Below are 24,623 nucleotides of genomic sequence, written 5' to 3'. Positions count from 1 at the left end.
GCAAGGAATTACAGCCTCAGTCTAGCCCTTTTAACACCACTATGTATTTAAGAGAAGAAAAAAACCCAAACCAACCAGGTACTGTTTGCCAAGACACATTTCCCTGAAAATTCTGTTGCTTCCATAGCAGACATCTTTTTTTCTTCAACTAAACTAAGAATAGACCTAAACTGAAAGTTTCTTCTGGGCCTTTGTGAAGGCTGTCACACATCAGACGTGGGTCAGCTAGCAAAGCAAGCTAGAGGTCATCCTGTGAGCCTGATGTTTGGCTTCACGAGGTGTTTTAGGCCTAAAGCTGTGCTGAGCAAAAATCCCTGTGATACACTCAGGGACAGGTTCCTTTGGAGACAGCATAGCTGGGATTTGGGACAGCACCCTGCCTAAAAACAGCTAGAGCTGTGCACAGGCAGCTTGTGCATTCCTGTATCATTTTCACACAACACATGCTGGAGACAAAGGTATGAAATGAGGTGACTTGATAGCAGTTTTGGTACCTTACTTGCTCCGTGGCTGACAAAAAGGTGGTGGCTTGCACCACAAGTTTGCCCGGGCCAAGACGCTGCTGGTGGCCTTGGGAGGATGCAACTAGAGCACTGTGGTGGAGCACCTCAGAAGAAAATACCGCCATCGTAGGAGCTGTCACTGGCAGATTATCAGGGAAAGAAGTCTAAATTCCAGCTCAGCAGTTTCTGCCCCTTCCCGGAGGGGGGCACAGAGGAGGCCTACCCAAGTGCGGCTCCCCAGAGGGCAGCGCTGCTGCTGGCAGCCCCGCCGAGCCAGGACGGCCAGCGGCTTGGAGGGAGAGGAGGAGGCGGCCACATCCCCGCCACGACCCGGCTGTCGCCACCCGCGACAGGGCGAGGTGAGGCATCTGCCGCGGAGCCGCGCGGGGGCAGGCCGCGGCCCACCCGAGGGCAGGCGAGGGCGAGGCCACCCGAGGGCGCGCCCTCCGTGGGCGGGAAGGCGGCGGGGGCCCCTCCTCCTGCCCCCGCCTCAGCCGCGGAGCGCGGTGGGGCCGGGGGCGGACAGGGAGGCTTAGCCCCGCGCCGGACGGGCTATGAGCGGCGAGCCGTGAGCTATGCACTCGGGGAACAGCACGGGCACGACCAGCCGGCCCGAGCCCGCCGCGGCGGAGCAGGAGGTGCCGGGCGAGCGGCCCCTCTTCAGCGCCGGCACTTACGAGCTGCTGGCGCTGCTCGTCGCCACCATCGGCATGCTGGGCTTGTGCAACAACTTGCTGGTGCTGGTGCTTTACTACAAGTTCAAGCGGCTCCGCACGCCCACCAACCTCTTCCTCGTCAACATCAGCCTCAGCGACCTGCTGGTGTCCGTCTTCGGCGTCAGCCTTACCTTCATGTCCTGCCTGAGGAGCCGCTGGGTCTGGGATGCCGCCGGCTGCGTCTGGGACGGCTTCAGCAACAGCCTTTTCGGTGGGTGGCGGGGCCCGCGGTCGCCTCGTGTCTCTCCCTGTCCCCCCCACCCGCGGCTGCCCTCGCTGTCCGTGCCCGCTTTCCGGGCGCCCCGTCCCCAGCTGTCCCCAGGTCGCCTGGCCGCGTCCCTCGCTGCGGGACGTTTCTTCCTTTGGCCGGCCTGGGGCCGGGGGGGCCGTTCCGTGCCGGGGCAGCCGGGCCGGGGGTGGGCGCCCCGCTCCCGGCGGAGTTTCGTTACGCGAGTCGGTAGCGCTGAGGTAAAACGAGCCGGAGCGAACGGTACGTTCACCGGGAGCCTGTTCCTCGACCTCCCGCCCTTGCTGGTGTGACGGGAAGACTTAGGGGGATAGACAGCAGCGTGGTTAAAGGGGTCTTCGAGTTGGCCGAGTGTTGCGCAGACTCATGCGCATAAAATACTGTATTTTTTGTGAGGGAACGCTGCGTAAGGAGGAGGCAGGAGGCCGGCTGTGGGTCCAGCAGCGTCCCGCCTCGGTGGGGCAGGTGAGGTCCCAACAGGGTGTGAGGCTCCCCAGCGTTTGGCAATGCCTCCTCCGGTTTCTTTATCCATCTGTGGAATTCAGGTGCTACCCTTCAGTCATAACGGTGTCACAGCTGGGTTTTGGGAAACCACTGATTCCTGTGAAATGGATATAGTGGAAGTGCTAAAAACCCCGTTTTCCAAACCTGTCATCTCTTTCATCCCTGAAATTCATACATACCCTTCAGAGAAGTCTGCAGAATAGGTTGCAATCCGGCTACATACCTGTTAAAAGGAATATAGCTTTGTTTTTACTGGTAAAAGAACAGGTTGTGTTTCTAAGGGTGAAAGTGTTTGGCTTGTCAATAACCAAATCTGAAGCTCATGCCAGATCCTTTTTTTCTGGCAGAGCTGTATAAGTTAGAGGTGGATCATAGTGCACCCATGCGACATGTGTGCACTGAAAATTGACTGTAATAAGGCAAATTAAAGTCTTTAGTAAGCTTTGTAGCTTTCCTGCATAATCCTTGTTTTACATGGCATTTAGTCTGCCTTTGGGCTGCTGGGACGAAGGTGCATGGTTGCTGATGATTGATTTGACTGCTGCTGCGTAGTGCAGCAAAAATCTTAGAAGCTGTGGGAGATGCAGGATGTAGTTAGCCACATGTGCAAGGTTTGGTATTGGGTGATTTCTATGGTGCACAGCTCTCAGACACTTGTTTGCTGGTGTTATCAGGGAACGTACTAGAGAACCTAGCTAGCATAAGGCTGTCTACATCACTCAGCTGGTTCAAAGGCTTGAGGAACTCAAGTGTCTGCCAACCAGATTCTGCCAGGCAGCTGAACATTAAGCTTACACCGGAGAAGTGAAGTATGGTTCTGTTCCTATCATTGTCCCTCATATATTATACTTACTATTTTTGATGAAGGCATTTTCCATATAGGGTCAAAAAATAAGATGCATAGTAGGGGTAATGATAAAAAACCAGACTATAATAATATCTTACCATCTTCCAGATAGGACAAATAGAAACAATGAGGTATAAATTGGCAAGTAAATTGCTTGATCATTCATGATTTTTAATTTCTGTCTATTTTGTGGTGTGCTACATGATTTGTCATCATAAATGTATTCCGTGTTGATGCTTTCCTGTATCCCTTTATGTAATTTATTTGTTCCAAAAAAAAAAAAAATGCAGGCAAATTCATGGGCCCTATCTACAGGGTAGTCAAACTAGCATCACTGGTTTGCAAAATTACATCTTCCTGTGTTTGGTTACGTTTTCCTCTTCCATAGTGTGTTTCAATGGGAAGAATTTATTTCTTTTATGATGTATTAGAAAAGCGTGTGTCTGTGTGTAGTTTGTCGTACTGGAGTGCAGAATAAATGCATAACTTGGATGTTCAGGAGTGTGTGATCCCTGAATTTACTTGGTTCAGCTGTCACGTAAAGCTTAGAAAATATTTATCTTGGCTATTATAATTTGATGCTAACCTAATAAAGTTATGTTTAATCTTAAGCTTTCCTTTTGTACATATTATTGTTTTCATATTCTCACCTGGAAATATATATATTATAATTTATATTATCACCTGGAAATAGAAAGGTTATTCTTTTCTGTTTTTTGAGATAAGTGGCTCCCCACCTGAGTAGGATAGCAAGGGCATGTCAATACTGAGGCAAAAAAATCCCAAACGAACTCATGCCCTGCAGGTAGCATCACACTGTGTTTGCCATCTGGACTATCGCCACCACAGCTTCTATTTTCATTTTGTAATATGTCTAAGAAGAGAACAGTAACACTTCTCTTGTACATAAAAGCCCAATTCAGCTGTTATCTTGGGGTGGTGGTGGAGGGGGAAGGTATTGTAATGGAAGTCTTGTATGTGTGTTACTGCTGGGTAATACAGCAGTGCTTTGTAAGGCATAACACTCCCCCCAACCCCTCCCCCCAGGAACATTTGGGAATGAAAAGTACATTCATTGATCAGAAGACACACACAACTGGCAGCTGTTAAAAGTAAAGTTCTCATTAACTAAGCAGAGTAGTTACAGCTTTGCAGTTTTCAATTGCTCAGTAAACTGGAGTGGCCCAATAATGATGTTTCTAGAATAAAGTGGTGGTAGCTGTGATATCGTGGATATAGAGTCTATTAAATAGTAACAGATACTGTGAGGTTACTTTACTGCTGTGGATCTGTCCTGGGACTGGACCTAGTCCAGCTCATTTTACGTTAGGTGACCAAAACCTGTTTATTTACAGATATGTGATCACATTCTTGAGTATGAACGCGGACATTGCTAAGTGAGCTTTCTGTACCAGCCCTTCAGGTCCAAAGGCTGTTCAATCTTCAGTTCAAATAAGAAAATCCTTATGTAGTTTTTTTTTTTTTTTTTCCTTGGAAGAACAGCCCCTAAGCCCAAATACTTGGTGTTAAGTTGTCTTCTGCATTTGTTGACCTATAAATGAGATGTTCCCCTGACAGTAAACAAGTTTGGGACACATGATTAAAGCTGCTTTAGAAAAAAATGAATACGATTCTCACTTTGAATTCAGAGTTAATTCTCAACAAGTTTTAAAAATCAGATTCTTTCCAATTATTGTAGTTGATAATCAGGAATCACTTTGAAAATCATCACTATGCAGCTTTATTTTAAATTGTCACATGTTATGTGCTGGTTTTGGCAGGGATAGAGTTAATTTTCTTCATTGTAGCTAGTATGGGTCTGTGTTTTGAATTTGTGCTGGAAACAGTGTTGATAATGCAGGGATGTTTTCATTATTGCTGAGCAGGGCTTACACAGAGCCGAGGGCTTTTCTGCTTCCCGCCCCACCCCACCAGCGAGCACAAGAAGCTGGGGGGGGATGCTGCCAGGACAACTGACCCAAGGGGTAGCCCATACTATATGATGTCATGCTCAGCATATAAAGCAGGGGGGAAGAAGAAGGAAGGGGGGGATGGTCAAAGCAATGGCGTTTGTCTTCTCAAGTAATCCTTATGTGTGATAAAGCCCTGCTTTCCTAGAGCTGGCTGAATACCTGCCTGCCGGTGGGAAGGGGTGAAAGAATTCCTTGTTCTGCTTTGTTTGTATGTGCGGCTTTTGCTTTCCCTACTAAATGGTCTTTATCTCAACCCATACATTTTCTTACTTTTACTCTTCAGGGAGAATGAGCAAGTAGCTGTGTGATGCTGAGTTGCTGGCCAGAGTTAAACCATGACAGTTGTTACGAGGTTTTTGCTCATACTGTTTTGAAAACCAAGACCAAGATATTTCTGTGTTCCTCTATGTATTTAATTATACTGATATTCGTAGGTGGAATGTGTGCTTAAAATAAACTGGTAGTATCCAAATTTTCAGAAATATTTGTTACATAATGGCAACAACAACTTCCCCCAACACACACAACAAGGAGGCCCTCCCTACACATCTCCAAAGAATTTTGGATTGGAGAATCTGAAAATCTCCTTTGCAAAAGGGCTTCTCATTTTACCAATTTTACCAGCCAGTCTAGCAGTTTGGAGGCACATGAGATCCAGAACTTAAGACACTGTAAGCACATGTCCATGTTCTGAAGCTTTTCAGTTGAGAAAGTGTCAACAGAACTACAGATTGTCTAGGAGTAAATGGCTAATTTTTGCGTTCTTTGCAATTGTCTGCTTCTGCATTATTGTAACTTTATCATTAGGCAAGCCCATGTAGTAGTATTATATGCTGCTTGTGTTGCATTGAACAACTTAGAACCTGCTGTTCACTCTCCTGCTAGATATTTTTTTTCTGGGAAAATTTCTATTTTTTGAAAGCTTTTCATTGCACCTTTAGAGCATGCAGAGATCTGTTTGCTACAGAGCAAAACTGATCATTTTGACTACTGAACCTCTGTCCTTGTCACACAAGTAACAATCCCAATTTTCTTTTACAGTTAGATTCTAAAGTCAAGATACAGTTAAGGCACATATGTCTTCACAACAGAGGCCATGAAAAGAGCCTTTTGATATTACAAAGCCATTCTTAGTGCCCCATGTACTAGTGTGGGGAAAACAACATAGATCAGATGACTAACAGACAACTCTTAGTCTAAGCTTCAATGACGTGGTTGTCTGTCCTAGACAGTAATCCCCATTTAATTTAGTTATATTGAATTCCAGTATCTATTTTTGAACAGGTGATGTATCCTGATGGAATATGGTAGCTACTTCAATTAAGTGATGCATTTAAACCATGAGGGCCATCTCTTTCCATGGTGGTGTGCAGTCAACTCTGCTGGTCCCACTGAGTCTACCACACTCTCCTTACTTAAAAGCTTGTAACTCTTTCCCTCTTTCCCTATCTGTAGTTAACCAAGACACAAGTAGTAGAGATCTGTGTAATCTCTTTATCTGATTTAGTAATACAGTTCATACCTGAGAGGTTTGCTGTCTGTCACTGAGAGCGTAGGTTTTTGGTTATAATTGGTGGAGAGGACGGCTAAACATACCCAAATGTCTTTGATAACAGATATGGGCACCCTCTTACCCGAAGCAAGAATTTGTTGAATTGTGGAATACAGGCTCAGGGCATAATAATCTTTATGTGCATCTACTGTTTTTTCACAAACAGACAAGAATTTTTAAAATAACAGTGGTTGTTGCAGAACTGAATGTGTGAAGAGAAATCTGTATCCTGCCCATCCACAGGCAGTAGGTGTCTGCTTTAATGCCTCCTGTGCATAGGAATAAGCTTTGAGGGTTTAGAAGTTAGCTAGTCTGATCACATGGAGCATACATACGTACCTCTTGAACATAAATCACTTCAGCTACAAGTAATGGAAACTAAACCATCTGCCACTTTGGTTTCTTCTTCTAATTGTTCTTCTAACAATTTCTGATGCATTTAACTGAGCGAGGGAAGAGAGGAGTGAAAAAATGGTGGATAATAGGAATGTCTTGAGGAACAGGAACCAAAATCTGAGGCAGTCTCTTGACAGAAGATGGCATAGTAAGGGTATACTCTGGGGTAGGCTTTCAATTATTAAACCTTAATTGTTTGTGATTGAAAGGCTAGTGTTACTGAAGTGTGATTAGAGACCTCTCTCTTTCCTAACTGTAAGCTGCTCTTGTGAGGGTAAATAAACATTGCCAGCTTTTAATGTCAAAGCCATTGAAAGTATTATGACCCTTTTGGACAAGTTACCATTGGTATAGAACCACTAGATCTTGGTGAGCTACCAAGTAAACGCTGAAATCCATCTGTATATTCCCATCCAGTAATGTGAACAGGAGGATGGGAAAATTTGTAAGCAGTTTTACAAACTGCACTTTCCTGTGAAAAGGTGCAGAGTGTACATCTTAGGCTATTTTATAAATTTGTTTTAAGGCAAGCTGATTTCCCTCCTCCCCCTTCTCACACACACACAATAATGAAGTAAGGATTAATTGCCAGAGATTGTCCTGTGGACCTGGCTTCAGTTCCAGCCTATTTTAAAACAAAGCAAAACCATCTGTATATAATTGTTAGCTACTGCATCTAAGGCTCTGCACACTGAAAGAATGGTGCCCTCTGCCACCCTTTTGCATTACCAATGTATGTTATATGCACTGATTTAATCTCACTAAAAGCGTTTTCTGTGGTTACTCGGCAGACAGTTTTAGGATCTTGTGTTACAGACAGCTGGGGACTCAATCGGCATGCTTTCAGCTTTAGCAGTTGTTTTTTTGAAGTGATTTAATCACTTGCAGGATTGAACATGGGAGAGGTCATTAATTTCCCTATAGTTTTATAGATGAGTTGTATATAAAATATACTTGAAGTGCGTTATGTCTAGAAGCAGTGATTTTCATTTACCTAGATCTGACTGTGGATGCTAAAGTTTGTTGAAAAATCAGAACTGATACATAACTGTTGTCTAAGACATACTGTAACACCTAACTGCTGAATTTAAATAGTCTGTAATGTATTTTGTAATGCAAAACTACAGAGCGCCATAGTACTTTGTCTTGCCGTGGACAAGAAGTTCCTTCTAGTTAGTTGCTGCTTTCTGGCTTTTCAAACATGAAGGAGGTGAGGAGGGATTGCAGAAGAATGGCTTTCCTCTCTGATTAGGTATGCCAAATAGTAATTCAGCACTTGGATGTAGGTCAAGGATTAATTGATATAGAAAATATTATGTCCTTTAACAGAAGTCAAGGTCTGTCTCAGAGCTGAATCTTGTTTTTACATTGTGCTGCAGTTGCTCTGTAGAGATGCCCAGCCTTCAGGAATGCGTATCTGATACCCCCTCTGTCCAAATTACCACGTTTTGGGGAGGCAATATAGCAAACCATGCAAGTAAGTTGTATATTGCATGGAGAGGGCAGAAGCAATTGTAGTTGTTAGAATTAGTTGAAACTAACACTTCTATTCTGAAAGTATTGCAGTATTTTTGTTCTAATTAAGGATTATAGAAATCAGAATACACACATCGTATGGGACAATGTCTGAGGTGCAGTGCGTCTTTTGCACTCTTCTCCATGACCTACACTGTACAGCTTGAAGCATTTAGTGATGTATCCAGACTAATATGACTCCTGGAAAACCCAGAGTACAGAAGAAATAATTATCACATGAGACACAATCAAATGGCAAAAAAATGGAATTTTCTTCAAAAGACTCCAGACAACAAGGAACAGTTTATCATTCTTCCCTGATTCTGAGTGGCTGGGTACTGGAGAAGAGGAAGAGTTGCAACATAGAAATTGAATGCTAGTGGCTTGAACAGGAAGACACATTTCTTTTGCTACATTTATCTACACAGCTTATATGGGAATGACCCCATTCATGGTAGGGTAATTGCCCCGGTTTAAATCGGAGCTAAAACTAGCATCTGTAGTTCCTACAGAGAAAGTCTTTATGTTTGTAATCAGTACCTACTGATAGGAGTATTTTCTGAGATTAAAATCTGTAGCTCAGACAAGCATTATCTGTGAACACTGAGCAGTCAAGTCTTTCAGGAAGAGTTAGAAAGCCTGATTTGCTGCTAGAGTAAATGAACCCTCAGAATCTTAGGCCTTAGTCTTGAATCAAAATGGATAGGTCTCGAGTATCTCTGGAAGCTTTAAGCATTAAAAAAAAAAAAATCTTTCAGGTAAAAACTAAAAATTGTTTTAAAGTGCATAATTTTGCTCAAAGTAATGAATTCCTGTATTTGTCTCTCCCTTGCTTGAAGAGAAGTATAGGTTCCCATTTCAGGGGCTAATATCCAAACAATAACCATATTGGCTTTCCGTAATTTTTTTTTTAAAATCAGCATATATTTCATCATATTAAAATTTGCAGCTTTCTCAGAATAAAATCTAAATAATTTCTAGAAAAGTTGCTCTCTGTGTGTGTGTGTGTGTGTGTAAAAAATCAGTGCTTTGCACTAGGCCACAAAAACTGAATTGTATACGGAAAATGGAGTCATCCACATGCATAAATCATATGTGAGGTAGTTGGAAGCAGCACAAGAACATGCATGGTGTGAATGTGCAGTGGGCTAAAAAAGGCAAGGTTCTTCCAGGTGAGAACTACCACCAAAGTGTATGGCATTATGCAAAGCACTGCATTTCTGTGGGGAGAGCACAAGAAGCCTTGCATCTGTTTGCTCATGGAAAATCTTTGCCAGGATCTAATTTATAATGGCTTGAAACAAAAGATTCATGGTTGCTTCACAGGAGTTGTAATACCAATTTATTGAAAGAACTGGCATCAGAAAGTGGCATGTAGGAGTAGTGGCAGGTATCTCAATCGGCATATGTATTGGATCTTCAAGTTTCATTATCCTTGGACAAAGGGACTGTATTCTCACTTCTTTAATATTAGCTGTGACTGGAGATCCTTTATGGTCATAGATTTGCCTTTCAATTTGATTTCTGAGCATGCAAAGACAAAACCCCTGTAGCTGTACTTGCTACTGCCATGTATTCCCATCCTTTCCTACTAAAATGTGTGATACGAAAGAATGTGTTCATAGACAGCAGGATTGAAAAAGAAATACCAAAGAAGGTGGAATATAGAGGATGGGAAAGGATTATGTTTATAAGTAGGGAGAGATGACAGGAACAGCTCTGAAAACAGACTTAAGAGAATCTTTGAGAGACTGACAAATATTCTACTTACATGAGATTATTTTTTTAGTATATGTGTGTCTGCTCTATATAACACTGTGTAGGGTTTCTTTTTTTATTCCTGTCATATAAGATAAAAAATTTTGGGAGTCAGCTCCTATGGCTCCACTTGGAAAATGCCAGCTCAATGCTATGGGGGAATTGTGGCATCAGGCCAGACATGTTACATACCTGAAGGATATTCCATCTGCTTATCACATGAAATACCACAGGACCTAGCCTTGCAAGATGATCTAGAGTGTCACATATTGAAAGGACCCTGAAGTCTGCTGGCTTCGACAGCATAAAGCTAAATACCAGATACATGCAACCATTGATCATGAGATAATATTGAAAGTAACACACAACCACGGCCTTCCCCCTCCTCCCCTGCCTCAGAGAACCTCAACCTCACAGGATATGGAATCTCACAAATTGCTTCATTTCATAGCATGATCCCAATTATACTAGGGATAGTTACTACAGTGTCACCAGGTACATGCTTACCAGCCTCTTTACCAGCGCTTTATTTGGCATATGAGTTGATAAAGAACACTTACACCTGTTCTTTAGTGTTAAAGTTCTGGGATATTTTTGATGCTTGATGTCACAGCTGGAGTCAACGTGGAGAAATCAATGTTAAGAATTAATCTATACTGGGGTGAAATAAAAATAAATATTTTGCTCCATGAAATCCATAACAAGAAGGTTATATTTATCGCTCTTGTTAGTATGTTGTTTTCGACACTTGTCTGTAGTGTGGCATTCCAGTTACTGATACATCCAGTTGCTGATAGAAATTAAAATCTTGAGTTTTCTTCTGTTTGAACCTGAATTAACTAACTCAGGATAGCATCGTGAATTAATTATTTTTTTACAGTAGAAGCAAACTCAAGTTTCTCTGCAATATTTCGACCTGAATATGCAAGTATGACTGGAAGTAGAGAAATTAATACTGTACTGCTACTGTGCACGTTTGCCTAGAAGATCAATGAGTAGACAAAGGAAGGGCATAGCCCTTTTTTTTCCTCTAACTTAAACATGAATGTCATCCAAACAAAATTATGGTCTTTATGGAGGCTTGCGTAGTGTTTGAAAATCAAGGTGGCTATAGGTGTATGTTATCCCTAATTGCTTTTAAATGTAGGTTATGCCAGGAAGACTTAATGACCACAGAAAAAGCAGAGAATCTTTAATGTCCAGCATAGATACCCCATGAGATCCACCAAATACATCATATTTCAGATGTATGTCTTATGGAGATGAATTTAATAGGTTTATCCAAACCACAAATGACCAATGCTTTGTACAGCATCCTGCATTTAAACCTTTTAACTGTGATCATCTAACTATTCCCTCCATCCTTCCTGCCATAGGTATTTAGTGTTAATATTGGGCAAAAATACAGCACTGTGAACTGGCCAGAAAAAGTGACCTGTTAGGACATAAGAGAAACTTCATGATAAAATAATGTTTTGACAGAAGAGATCGCTAACAGTGGAAAGCTGATTGAAAGATGTTGAAGTCTAATATACAAAAGGTAGATCTCTAGAATGAAATAATTCTGAAAGCTTTGGGTTAAAATCCAAAGTGACTAATGGATGAAGTCTGTGTGTACAGTGGCTTCATTAACATTTAATATGAATTTTGCTTGAATGAAGGCTTCAGGATTCACTTGTGAACTCTGCAGTGAACCATAATAAACTTCACTCAGCCTTCTCTGTAGCTTTATTGACGTTTTCTGGGAAAAACCTGGACTGCAAGCAAATATACACTACATCTAATAAAACTAGGATGCAAAGGTAAATTTTTATTTATTTGTTTCAAGCTTTAACTGTGTCTGAAACCACTTTTACGCTTCTGTTAGTTATCTTGCAGAACATGTCAATCGAGAGGATTAGCTTTTATAGAAGTTATTTTGATATAACAGCTTTGGCTTCAAGGGCAAACTGATAAGCATGTATATTAAAATCTTATTTGATAGTTATTATTGATTCAAAAACTATTTTTTTTGAAGATGGAAAGTCTGATTAAAGACTGACTTCTAGACCGCTGCAAATAAGTCTACTAGGGGCAGAAATGTATTAGAAGCGGGCCCTTTAAGAAATGAGTCCTTATTATATCCATTTGTGGGTGACTTTAAAATGAGCAAATTTTACTGAACCCTTTGAACTATGCATCTAGATAGGTCTTGTGAAAAGCTCTGCTTTGCTTCATGAAAGCTATGACTTTATATGTAGATTTAGCAATTGCTCTGTAGCTGTATCTTTAGATGTCATATTTGTTGGCTATCTTCTTGTTGGCATTAATAGGGTAATAGAGCAAATTTAATAGAATCCTGGATTGCCATGGGGAAAAAAAAAAGTAATGACCTTAAAATAACCTCAAAAGCAAATGCAACTCTTTCATTTGTTAATCATAACCAAGAGCTGTAAAGTCCCAGCAGTGCTCTCTAGCATGTTGACTATATCGCGAATGCTGCTTGAAACCATCCTTGTCACCAGAGCTAATCTCCAATTGAATTAGTTTCCCCTACCAAAATGTATAAATTCTTCCTTCTCCCCTTCTCATTTAATTATAATTTCCTCGTTTGAGAACACATTTTCCATCCTTGGGATCAGTGTGGTAGAGGTATAGGTAATTACTCAAATAATCTATAAGTGACTTGTTAAATACTATTTTTTTAATTTTGTCCTGTGTAGAAATTTGCTTGAAACTTGACAGTGCTATTAGCATATGGAGAGAAACTATAGAATGTCAAAATGCATGTTTCATGTTGACGGTAGCGCATTGAGTTTGAACAGACTTTTTAAAGATTTGTGCTACTGTGAGTGTTACTAGTTTGTATCATTATGTGTGGAGGTGGCAGAAATATTCCAGCTTTTGCTACTTAGAGTTGTATGAGACCCTTGGGCATTTTCTGCTTTTATGGCTTTGCAGCTTCATAATGGAATTTGTTGTTATAAAGTGCACACATAGAATAGCTGAAATTCCCAACAGTTGGGAAACTCAAGTAACATACAAGGTCTCAAGTTGCTGCTGCAGATCATTCACAGATATGAAAGTCAGTTCATACTTTATTGGTCTATCCATGAGGCTATTATAGTTACACAAGCTAACCGGTGGTGCTGCTTTCTCAAAGTTTTTGTTAGAAATACCAAATGTGTTTTGGTTGCATATTGATGCAGAACGGAAAAGATGCGTAACTGGTGGGGGGAGGGGACAGATATTAAATTATTTTCTGTTCTAGTCTTGCCCTTGCCTGTACTGAAGTCATGTTATAACAAAAAAGACCTTCCCTGCCTCCCAGTGCAAAAGTGGACCTTCACTGACTTTTAGTGGAACATAAGATCCTATGTAATTTTTGACAGTTCTGACGATTCTACCTCTCAAGGATTTTTTTTTTTTATATACTTTAGAGTTAGGAATAAAATAAGTAGTTGAAACTTTTACAAGCTGGAAAACTTTTGCCAAGAATTATAGTTGTTATTTCTATTAAAAGCAAGAGCTCTTGTGGTGTAACGAAGAGTTGTGCAGCTGCTTGTTTTTTATGGGCTTAAACAAATAGTGGTAATAACATTTGAAACCTTGAAATCACAAGCTTAACCTTCAAGTTGCACAGATTTTACACAGTAAAATCAAAATAAGTTTTATCTTGTACAGAGTTTTGCAAGCTTTATTTCTTTTTTGAAAAAGGCATCAAGTCATACAGTACACTGATAAAGATATTAATAGAAACATAGAACACCAAGTTGGAAGGGACCTCTGGGATCATCTGATCCAACCTTTCTTTGCAAAATCACGGTCTGGACAAGATGGTCCAGCACCTTGTCCAGCTGAATCTTAAGTGTCCAATATAGGAGAATCCCTCACTTACTTGGGGAGATTATTCCAATGGCTGATTGCTCTCTATGAAAACCATTCTTCTTGTGGATCTCGGATATATTAGGGCAGATCTCAGTATTCCTGTTTTCATAGGTTTCTGCATGCCGTCTACCACAAAGAAACGAGCAGCTTTGGCTCCATAGTAAATGAGGAGCTTTTCTGGACAAAATTCCCTGCATTTTATCTTATCTTGCAAGGGTGTTTTGTTTCCAGTTTCTGTTTTTATGGTTAACTGCTTCAACCTCTACTCTTACAGCTATGACCTTGTTACTGCATTAAAGAGGAATTTAGTGTAATATGCTGTGACCTGCATTTCTTGCCTCATGCCTGCATGCTGCCAGACACTTCTTGAATACCAACAGAATGGGGATTTGCATTTTAGCACATGCTGCCCAATGGGCTAACCAACATCCCTTTTGATGGTTCAGGTCGAAAACTGAAGTATTCCTGTAAAGAGCACTGGTTTCAGACTGAAAGGGTCTTGATCTAAACCTGCTCAAAGGTCTCTGTGTAAGTACCAATTTTTAGAGATGTTGAGCTTCCAATGGCTTCCTTGAGAATGTCAAGGACTCAATAAATTATTGCTTCTGAACACCTGTTCTTTCAACCAAGCATGTGTGCTTTTGATTACTATGTCATGGCCAGAATTCAAAACTCTTATATAAAAATTAATGGGGAAATACTAAGAGTACACAGGGACATTAGTCATTGGATATCATTGTAGGGAGAAGGAAGGTGTTGAAGAGCAAGCGGTTAATTTGGGAATCCTGATTCACCATCCTGAAAAGCTGCACTTTCCACTTGCTGATCACAGACAAAGCCTCTGTGCACTATATAAGCAAACTGAGCCTAAGGTGATTGACATGAATTTTCCTCCATAAACATGTCTGTGGATGATTTTAGTAACTGTCCGGTAAAATTTTCTATCTCCTAATGTTTGGACACAGCGAAGTGGGAGGGGAACTTCTTGCTTTACCTTGTGTTCAGGAAGTAGACTGCATTTGTTTGTACTAAGCATCTACCTGAGCTAATCGAAGTAGAACAGTACCTATGTAGTTCTGCAATTATTTTCTAATTCCTGCTAAGGTCTTGATTAGATCCACATCCTTCAATGTATTTCCAGCATGTTAGGTCCTGAAAAATGGCCTGAAGGACTTCTCATCAACTTCATTTAAAAAAACCAACAACCAACCAACCAAACCTTATGTCTTTTGGAAACCCTCTGGTCCACATTTTCTAGTTCAATTTCTCTTGCAAGCCATGAAAACAAAATTCTATAGTGATGACTTATACAAGAAAAAACCCCAAAAAACTACACAAAACTAATTGTGAAAACAGTATACCTTGCATTCTGCATGCCCAGTGATATTTGCTTCTCTTTGTGATGAAAGTTTAAAGATAACACTGGCAAAAAATGTACTTAACAATAAAAACAAAAATTCATTGTTTCACTTCGAAGAGAGCCATGACAAGAATGTGGCATGTTTTCCTTTAGAGTGGGAAATCCTTCCTGTTAATCAAGAAAGCTTTCTAAATTCATCACCTGTAAAAAGGGATGCTCTAATACTTGCAGGGTAAAGAAACTTTCTTAGAAATCTTAAAGCATATCCCACTGTGAGATATTTGGTTAATAATATCATGGGTTTGCTGTTGAATGCCTTGACACAGAGGCTGTGTTGCTCTAGATTTTGTTATTCTTAGTTGCCTTCCTAAAATCAATGTTGCTGGTGCTTTAGAGTGGTATTGTTAATTTGTCTTCCTGAAATGCTTATCCTTTTTCTAAAGTGAGATCAGATATCTGTGAAAACCTTTGAAGGTTTCTGCTGGATCTAATGATTATTCTTTTACAGTGAAATCTGCATGTTTAACCTTCATACAGCTATATAAATGCACATTATGACAAATATGAATGTCCTTGAAATTAACTGCTGTGTATATGCATGACAAAATACTTGCGCTTCATATTAGATCATACGTACACCAACTGAGACACAGATACTTATCTAACCTCACAAACTGCTGTGAAAATACACCCTTTTGTTGTTAAAGAGGTTGTATATATAAGCTCAATGACTGAATTTAACAGATTTCAGGTGACTGACACATGCCTGATGGGCAGTTTGGGTTTTGATCATCAAATTTCACAGACCATTGAAACAGAAATCATTATATCCTGAGCAAGACAGAATTGCCTTGACGTCACTAAATTATCAAAGTGTATGGATAGGGTAGTGCTGAATGCTGAAAATTAATCTGTGATTCATGTCATAACACGTTAATAAGTTTGTAGTGGGTTTGAGGTGGACAGAAAAGGAAAAGAGCGCACAACTAATTGAAACAGACTGGTATTTTTATGATAGCAGCAAGATAGGTAAGGACACTCAAAATAATCCAATGTCTTCCAGATGGGACTTCTTCAGCAGTGCAACCCTGTGCTTTCCCGGTTGTTCTTTGCAATGCAAAGACTTCCAGGAAATCCGAAAAGAAGTTGGAATTCTGCTAGTCATTTTGTTCATGTTAAAGGTGCATATTAGTCTCTACTCTTAATTCCCTAGGTTTTTAACAGATTTTGTTGTCGCTGATTATATCAGTTTTATTTGGCAGCTTCTCCTTTAGAAAAAAAAAAAAAACACAACCAAAACACAAAACACAAAAAACCCCACCCAAACAAAAAAACCCACCAAAACCAGAAAAAAACCCCACCCCCCAAAAAAACCTCACCCCAAGAACAACAAAAATGCCACAACAATTGCCAACAGAAAAAAAACCTTTGGAGTATGATCTCTCACTTAATGAAGTAACGCTTAGGAACAAGTATTAGCTTGGTCTCTTTCTTTTTTTTTTCCCCTTGCCCTACTTCTTGGCCATTGGGCATCATGGGTCAGATGCTAGCACCCTACTCTGAGTAGTTTTGAAGTTAGTGATACTAAGTTTGGGTTAGTAGCTGGTGAGCAATGGGACATCACCTAAAAAGCTTATTGGTGTTAGATTCATAATATGAGCTAGCTAATTTTGAGTTAACCTGCTAGCAAAGGTAACACTTATCAGAAGGACTTCAGACCAATTTGCAATGTTGGCTAGTGATTTAATTGACCTTTTTTATTTTTCTTACAGGAATTGTTTCAATTATGACTCTCACTGTTCTTGCCTATGAACGCTACATTCGAGTAGTCCATGCAAAAGTGATTGACTTCTCTTGGTCTTGGCGGGCTATCACATACATCTGGCTCTACTCATTAGCCTGGACTGGAGCACCTCTTTTGGGCTGGAACAGATATACACTGGAAATTCATGGATTAGGCTGCTCGGTGGACTGGAAATCAAAAGACCCCAATGATACCTCCTTTGTGCTCCTTTTTTTCCTTGGCTGTCTAGTAGCACCTGTTGGGATCATGGCCTATTGCTATGGCCATATTCTATATGCAGTAAGAATGGTAAGTTAATTCAAATAAGACTTCTTTTAATGTAATATTTTCAGTTAAAAATGTTGATGCTCTATATTAAGCTTGGATCAGAGGCTAAATTTGCACTCTTGCTTCCAATTCAAACTTTTGAACGTTTAATTTTCATCCACGTCAGGTACCGCTAGAAAGGATGTAGGGTTGGAGGAGAACCATCCTAGAGCTACCAATGTCTACTTGTTGTATAGTTTCACTGGGAAGCAGGTTAGGGAAGTGCTCATGATTTCTAATCCACAGCAGATCCTCCCTTGGAAAAAATGGAAAAAGAAAACTGTTTGCAGTTCTGATTAAACAACTCTTTCCCCCTCCTTGCTACTCTTGAGAAGATAATGCTGTAAAACTCTTCCAAGTGGAGATTAAGCCTTGTTAAAACAATTTTCCATGTTAAGGCAATGCATTTTAATTCAGTCCAGATCTTTAGTGTCAGAAAGTGTTAATGTTTCATATTCTGTGTGTAATTAGTTTGGACCTGTTCGGGTTTGTGGTCAATGATATTGGACAACTGATAACTGTTATGGAGAACGCTCACCTATGTGACCCATCTTCTCCTTATTTTTTGACTTAGATAACACTGGGAACCTGCTGCTTAGTGTTCTGCTTTAAATAGAGGTTTCATAATTTTAGGGTTACAAGGTGGCAGAGCAGTACAGAAAACTCTATTTGTGATATTTTCTTCTCTCTAAAGACTGCGAATCACATAAATCTACAGGATTGTCTAACAAAGTCAGGCTAGGGACCATTGAATGTAAACTGAACTTGCTTATGCCAGTGGATGAGAGCAAATCAGTTTTCTAAAATATTTATAATCAGTGCAGCATGTTTTGTAACATCACTGGATTTGCAGTTTTCCAGTGGATTTGCTATTCTGCTTTTCCTCAGATTGTATCTTTACATTTAATTACACAATAAAAGTCTGGGAAGCATGATGTAAACTTCCAGAAGAATTGTAGTTCACAAGGTATGGCATGTAGTATCTGTGCCTAAAACTAAATTAGCGAATTAGTTATTTATGAATAAATGTAGAACTATTCAGTTACAAGTAAAATGCAGAGCTATTTTACTTTGCCATTTTATCTTCTTCTTCTACAGCTTCGCTGTGTGGAAGATTTCCAGACAGTTCAAGTGATCAAACTTCTCAAATATGAAAAGAAGGTGGCTAAAATGTGTTTCCTAATGATCTCCACGTTCCTTATTTGTTGGATGCCCTATGCGGTGGTCTCCCTCCTGGTAACATATGGCTATAGCAACCTTGTAACTCCAACAGTAGCTGTCATTCCATCATTCTTTGCCAAATCAAGCACTGCTTATAATCCAGTCATCTATATCTTCATGAGTAGAAAGGTAGGTACATTAAAGTTTTTCTTTTGTTTAATAATTAGTAGCCAGTACTACAGATGTGGAGTTTAGATCTGATTTATTTTAATCTCTAAAGCTTAGATTTTCAACAAAATTTGAACAGCTAGGATAAATGGTAAAGATCTAGTAGAATTAAAATCCCTGATGTTGCTTAAAGTACTACCTTATCAGAAATTGGATTTTAAATGTCAAATGTCTCAGTTCACACGTGAGCACTCACATGAAAGGGAGGGGGAGTGTCAAAATTTAAGTGTCTAGTTTTGGCAGTTTACCCATGAAATGGATTACAACTAGAAAACCTCATCTAAATCACTGCCTTACCACAACAGAACTCCATCAGAGAAAATTCAGAATATCTGGTGTCTTGTTTTTAGGAAGAAAAAACTTGCCTTTGACTTCTCTGTTATGGCTATATAAGGATTGAACAACTCAGCATAGTATTTCCAATGTTACTCTGGTAACATTTGTCAGAGCTTCATTGTATTCAAAGCCGAAATCGCATGTGGATGACAGTGAAATGTTTTTTTGGAGACAAATTATATAATGTTAAGAAGACATACTTATCGATGAGAAACAAGTTTTTATTTTTGTCTGCTTTTGTAGTCTTCATTATGAAAAGTAGACTGCTGATTTAATGGTGGTAACTGCTCATTTTAGTGCTTTATAGAGCAAAGAGAGAATGGAAGTATTTGGAGTTATCAGTGGCATGTCAAATATGTAGAAACTAGAGAACTATACATCTTTCTGTAAATCATCAGTACTGTGAAGATAACTGCTGGATGCAGTTAAGCAGTGTTGGTGAATTTATTTAGACATTAAAATAGCTTCACTTTAACCCAGAATGCTAACTGGAAGTGTAACATGCACAGTGTAAACTTCTGAAACCAAGTTTGTATAGATCTAAATATATCTGGAGTGTAATAGAATCACTTGAGAAGAGGTAAAAAAACATGAATGATTCCTAGAAGGATTTCCCAGGGTTTTAATTACCTTTTAGCTCATTACAGATATGGAATTTTCTGTGATTTCCTACACTGGTTTGCAATTGCCAGGTAGCAGCCTGGGCCAGCCAGCAGTCTGTAAGCACAAGGCAGCCAAGTTAGTGGGTTGGATCAGCCAAGTGGGCAGCCAGGCAAAGGCTGTGGTGCCACTCAGGCCAGGACCGAGGGCGAGCTTAAATGCTGTTCCTGAGTGAGGGAAGGAGGCCCCCAATGTGGTGTCTTGCAGCTTTTCACCCATAGCTAGTTTTCACGGCAAGCTGGTCCAAGACCACGCAGCTGCACAATATCAGAGCTGTCCTGGATATGGGGAGCTAACAACAATCGTGTTCAGAAAGAGTATTTTACAATAGAGTGACTTTTTAATACAGTGGCACTGATGCTGTACCCTAGATGACAGGCTGAGTAGTTTATCTGAAAAAGATTTCCTAGGTTCTGATACCCAGAAGCAAATCAAACTGGTACCAGGCACAGTGCCAGTGAAGTCATAGCCAGGATAAGAATGAATCAGTTGAATGTGCTTATTTGACACCCCTTGTGGAGTACTTCTTACTCACCTCTAATTCCAGAATAAGACCAAAACGATAATATTTGTGCTTATCTTCAGGTTTATTTTGCCCTCAGAAGGAATCCTAAAGCCACGTCTTCTCTATAGTATTCTTCATCTGTCTGACTTGTTCTAACTTGCTTGTGCCTTCACTCTACTGTGCTACTCAGAGGTGCCACATTATCTCTGAAATCTCCGAGACCTTCACATGATCATTCTCTTACATATTATCTTTCTATATGATCTTAAAACTTTCTAGGTCCCCTTCCCAACAGGACTTATTGCTTCCCCTCTGTCAGAGTAGGATTAATTTCCTATAACAAAACCTTTTTCCAAAGTGGCATATCAGAGAGCTTCTTGCATAATAGCTGGAAAAACAGTCACTGGCCATGCAGGATAATACAGAATAATCCTTAATACAGCTAAATGGAAGGTTGTTGAGAAAGATGTCTACTCCCTTTACAAAGAAAAGTGTGTGGTTGTTCCCCTCCACCCCCCACCCCTCATTTGTTGTTGTGTTTTTGGTTTTTTGTTGGGGTTTTTTGTTTGTTTGTTTGTTTTTGTTTTTTTTAAATCCTCTTCATACATTCCAGGCATGTCTTCTTATGGTTTAGTAAAAGAGGGAGCTGCCCACTTATTTCTTGTGAAACCAGAGAATTTCCCTAGAGGAACATATTTGAGCTTCAAATGTGTGCGGACATGGAACTACTGAATGGTGCATCCTCTAACCCACATACCTGAATGCTTTGCTTTGTGAAGAGGAGACCATAACTGAAACATTTTAAACGGTGCTACTACTGCGTTTATTGTTCTATACACTGATGCAAGCTTTCACTGAATACCTTGCATTATCCAATCACAAGGCAGGACAGACTTACTGTATCATAAATGGCTTCTAATTAACTGAAAGACTTCTGTTCCTTCCATATTGAATAGCAACATTTTAGTTCTATTTACTAATCACTTAAATTTCATTTTACATCTGTGACATTCAATGCTTTTGTTAAAATTCCAGAACCTGCAGTTACTTAAGAGAACGAAAACATCACTTTGTATCCCCTTCATCCCCTTGTTCCTTCCCTCTGCATCCTTTGTGGAGTGTTTCTGAGAATAGTCTTCCCCTGCTAGATCAAATGTGTGATTTTTTTTTTGAATATGGGAACAATACCTATAGCACAGTTCAGTCTTCTTGTTCTTTGCAGATTGTGAATTGCAGATGTTGCTGCTGGTAGAATATTAAATTGCATTTCATTGCCCTCTACTGGCTACGTGATTCTATTCAGCTCTTTGGCATAGAGAGAAAAGTACCCACTAAAAAGCCACCATGTTACAGCACTGAAACTAATGGAATGGTGAAGATACACAGAAATCTGTTATGTTGAGTCATTTACTGTACTGTTGTTTTCCCTGGGTTGTACATGATAGTGAACGCTTAGGAAGTGCATGCTTAGGAAGCTGTAAATTCATTCTATTTATTTTCTCTTGCAGTTTCGACGATGCCTTTTGCAACTCCTGTGCTTTCGCTTGATGAGATTCCAGAAGACCGTGAAAGAGACACCAGCAACAGGGAATGACAAACCAATACGACCAATAGTTATGTCTCAGAAAGCAGGGGACAGGCCAAAGAAGAAAGTGACTTTCAGCTCTTCCTCTATCATTTTTATTATCACCAGCGATGACACTCAGGAAATAGATGACAACAGTAAACACAATGGAACAAAAGTAAATGTCATCCAAGTCAAGCCACTATAGGGCTGAGCTAAAGAGACGTGAGAATGAGATGGACTTCAGCCAGTAGACTGCTTAGGTTAGAGACTGGTTTTAGTGGCAGTGTCTGTGGGCTGCCAAAGGAAACCACATTCTTAAGCTGTGAAATACTGAAGGGATTCTGCATCTGAAGCTCTGCAGGTAGTTTGGTTTTGGTCACAGTACTGAAATCTCTGCATCCGTGCCAAAATTGCTGGTGGATGTCTTTACCTTGGATTTCCTTAAAGCATATTGTAGGATTGTCATTCAGGAGAACTTGATCAGGCTGGAGGAATGTGTTGACAGAAATGTTATAAAGTTCAGCAAGGGCAAGTGCAAAGTCCCATTCTTGGGAAGGAAGAATGATGCTGCAGCACAGCAGGCTGGACCTGGCTGCCTGGGACACAGCTCTGTGGAAAAGGATGTGGAGTCCTGTTGCTCAGTGAGCAGGACATGAGCCTGCAGTGTGCCCTGGCAGTAAGGAAGGGCACCAGCATTCCAGGCTGTACTGACAGGATCAGAGCCAGTGGTCTGAAGGGATTATGCCCTCAGCTCAGCACACAGTAGACCACATCTAGATACTACATGCAGTTTTGGGACCCCAGTGAGAGATGGGGAGGTTGTCAATGAGATGCAGCCAGGCCCTTCAGGGCAATTCATAGTGAAAGGATCACGGGCAATGAGTATGAACTGAAACAAGAGAGATTTGGATGGGATATAAGGAGAGGCTTTTTCACCCTGAGTACAGTCAAGCAGTGGAACAAGTCAGATGAGAGATTTCCTGAGGTTCCTTTCAGCTTCAGTTATCCTGTGATCCCTGAACTGCCAACATTCCCAGCTCTCAGAGTTATCAGGGAAGGAGGAATGTTTGAAGTTGGCTGCAGTTTAGTTGGTCTGAATTGCTACTTTGCAGGGTCAGGGCTGGTAAAAGTGATGTAAATGATGACTGGGGTTACGGTTAAACCAGAAGCCTCCAGAAAGCTGTCCCTGTGTACTCAGCAAAACATTTTCTTGGTGCTACCTGGTAGGACCCCTGAGCTACATAGTGAAGAAAATCATGCAAATCAAAGCACCAGTGAAAAAAGGTCAGTGAAAAGGGAGAATCAGAATTTTTCTTTTTTTATATGTGCTTTCTGCATCTTTATGTGGCATCCATTTATTCTTTACATGGATGAAGAGTGTCTTCCTATAACAATCCTGAACCTTCTCTGGCACTGGTGAACGTAGTGATTAGAGAAGAGCAGGGTAACTTTTGCCCGAGTTGTAGTGTGAGTAATGATTGTCTTACTTCCAGCTCAGTAAACAGAACAGATACAGATTTTTATATCCCCCAACACACACACACACACACACACACACACTTTGTAAGCCTTGCTGGTACAAAATAGCAACAGGATTGTGCCCCAGACATGGCTTGCTGTCAGCATTTGGTGAGTAAGTTAGAGAACTGATTTTGAATTGTGGATAGTAGTTCTCTACCACATCCATTGCACCAGTGTTAACTTCTCTGCCTCAGTCTGCTAAATGGGCAGTGTGGATCTGCTAGATGCAGATTGTCCATCTTTGTGAAAGCTGTAAGAAAAACAATTAAGAAACTACTGGGGACAAATCTTCTGTGAGGTATAAAAGGAACATGTAACTGTTGCCACTGTAGCCATTGGCCCTGCAGTCAAGATTAAAAATTGAAAAGTAAATAGAAACAGGGTCTAAATGTAGAAACTTTGAGCTAGTCCCTAGGAGTAGGGAGTGACCTCATCTCAGAACAAGTGACTGACTTTGTCCTTGTGCCTGTGTTTTTAAAGAGGCAAATTCCTTATACGTGCACCTCTAGAGCTTTAGCACTGGTAAACTGGCTGTGTGTCGTGTTTAAAAGTGCATCTGGAGTCTGCTCTGGTGTCTAGATTAAATCATATAATCTCAGAGAAAACAGACAATACTTGTTGTTGTTTCTTTCATATTTTTTATTTTTGTTTTGCTACAAATGCATAGGTAAGTTGTCTTACCATGTCAATGATCTGCCCTTACTAAAGCATGTTCATTACAACATCAAGAACTAAGTTTTCAGCCAGTGATCACTACTACATCTATGCACGTTTATATTTACAAAAGGAGAAAGATGTAAATTAGCATTCCATGTAATGAGTCTATCCTTTTAACAAAACATTTGGCATTTTAGTATTTTCTGTATATTGAGCCTTCAATGAGTGATTAAATGTACCTTATTTATATCAATGTGTTCTGGGTTCAATATTTCTTTCCCCGCTGAGAGGGAGGGAGATGGTTTGGCATTATCACTTGTTGGATACAGCTTGAAGGGTAGCATTAGGCCCTGAGAAAACCATAGCATTTCAGGATTCCACTTGACCTTTGTAAAGAACAAGTCTAGGGTCTGTAAAGAGAAACTATCCACTGTTCAGATTTATTAAGGTAAATTAACAATAACGGTATCTTTTTAAATAACTGATGAGCAATGTATTTACCACAATACATAGCACACTAACAATTATGTAACAGTATATGGCAACTAAACACTGAAAACTGTTGTAAATTTGTTATCATGGCTACTTTGTGTAAATTGGTGGCCTAAAATGATATTTTTTGTGAACTGTTTGAGTTAAA

The 24,623-nt window shown here is 40.3% G+C and overlaps 1 protein-coding gene across 1 annotated transcript; it reads left to right on the top strand.

The window, feature by feature from the left end:
* The first annotated feature begins 687 nt into the window (after positions 1-687).
* On the top strand, positions 688-24,236 carry OPN3 (opsin 3). The gene is made up of 4 exons (XM_056344438.1): positions 688-1,430; positions 17,011-17,330; positions 18,447-18,698; positions 21,747-24,236. The coding sequence occupies exons 1-4, from the start codon at positions 1,079-1,081 to the stop codon at positions 22,008-22,010; spliced, it is 1,188 nt and encodes a 395-aa protein (XP_056200413.1). The 5' UTR covers positions 688-1,078; the 3' UTR covers positions 22,011-24,236.
* Positions 24,237-24,623: the final 387 nt, after the last annotated feature.

Source organism: Falco biarmicus, chromosome 6 (assembly GCF_023638135.1).
Source record: "Falco biarmicus isolate bFalBia1 chromosome 6, bFalBia1.pri, whole genome shotgun sequence".
In the NCBI taxonomy this organism is placed as follows: Eukaryota; Metazoa; Chordata; class Aves; order Falconiformes; family Falconidae; genus Falco; species Falco biarmicus.
This window is presented reverse-complemented; position numbering and strand designations above follow the sequence as displayed.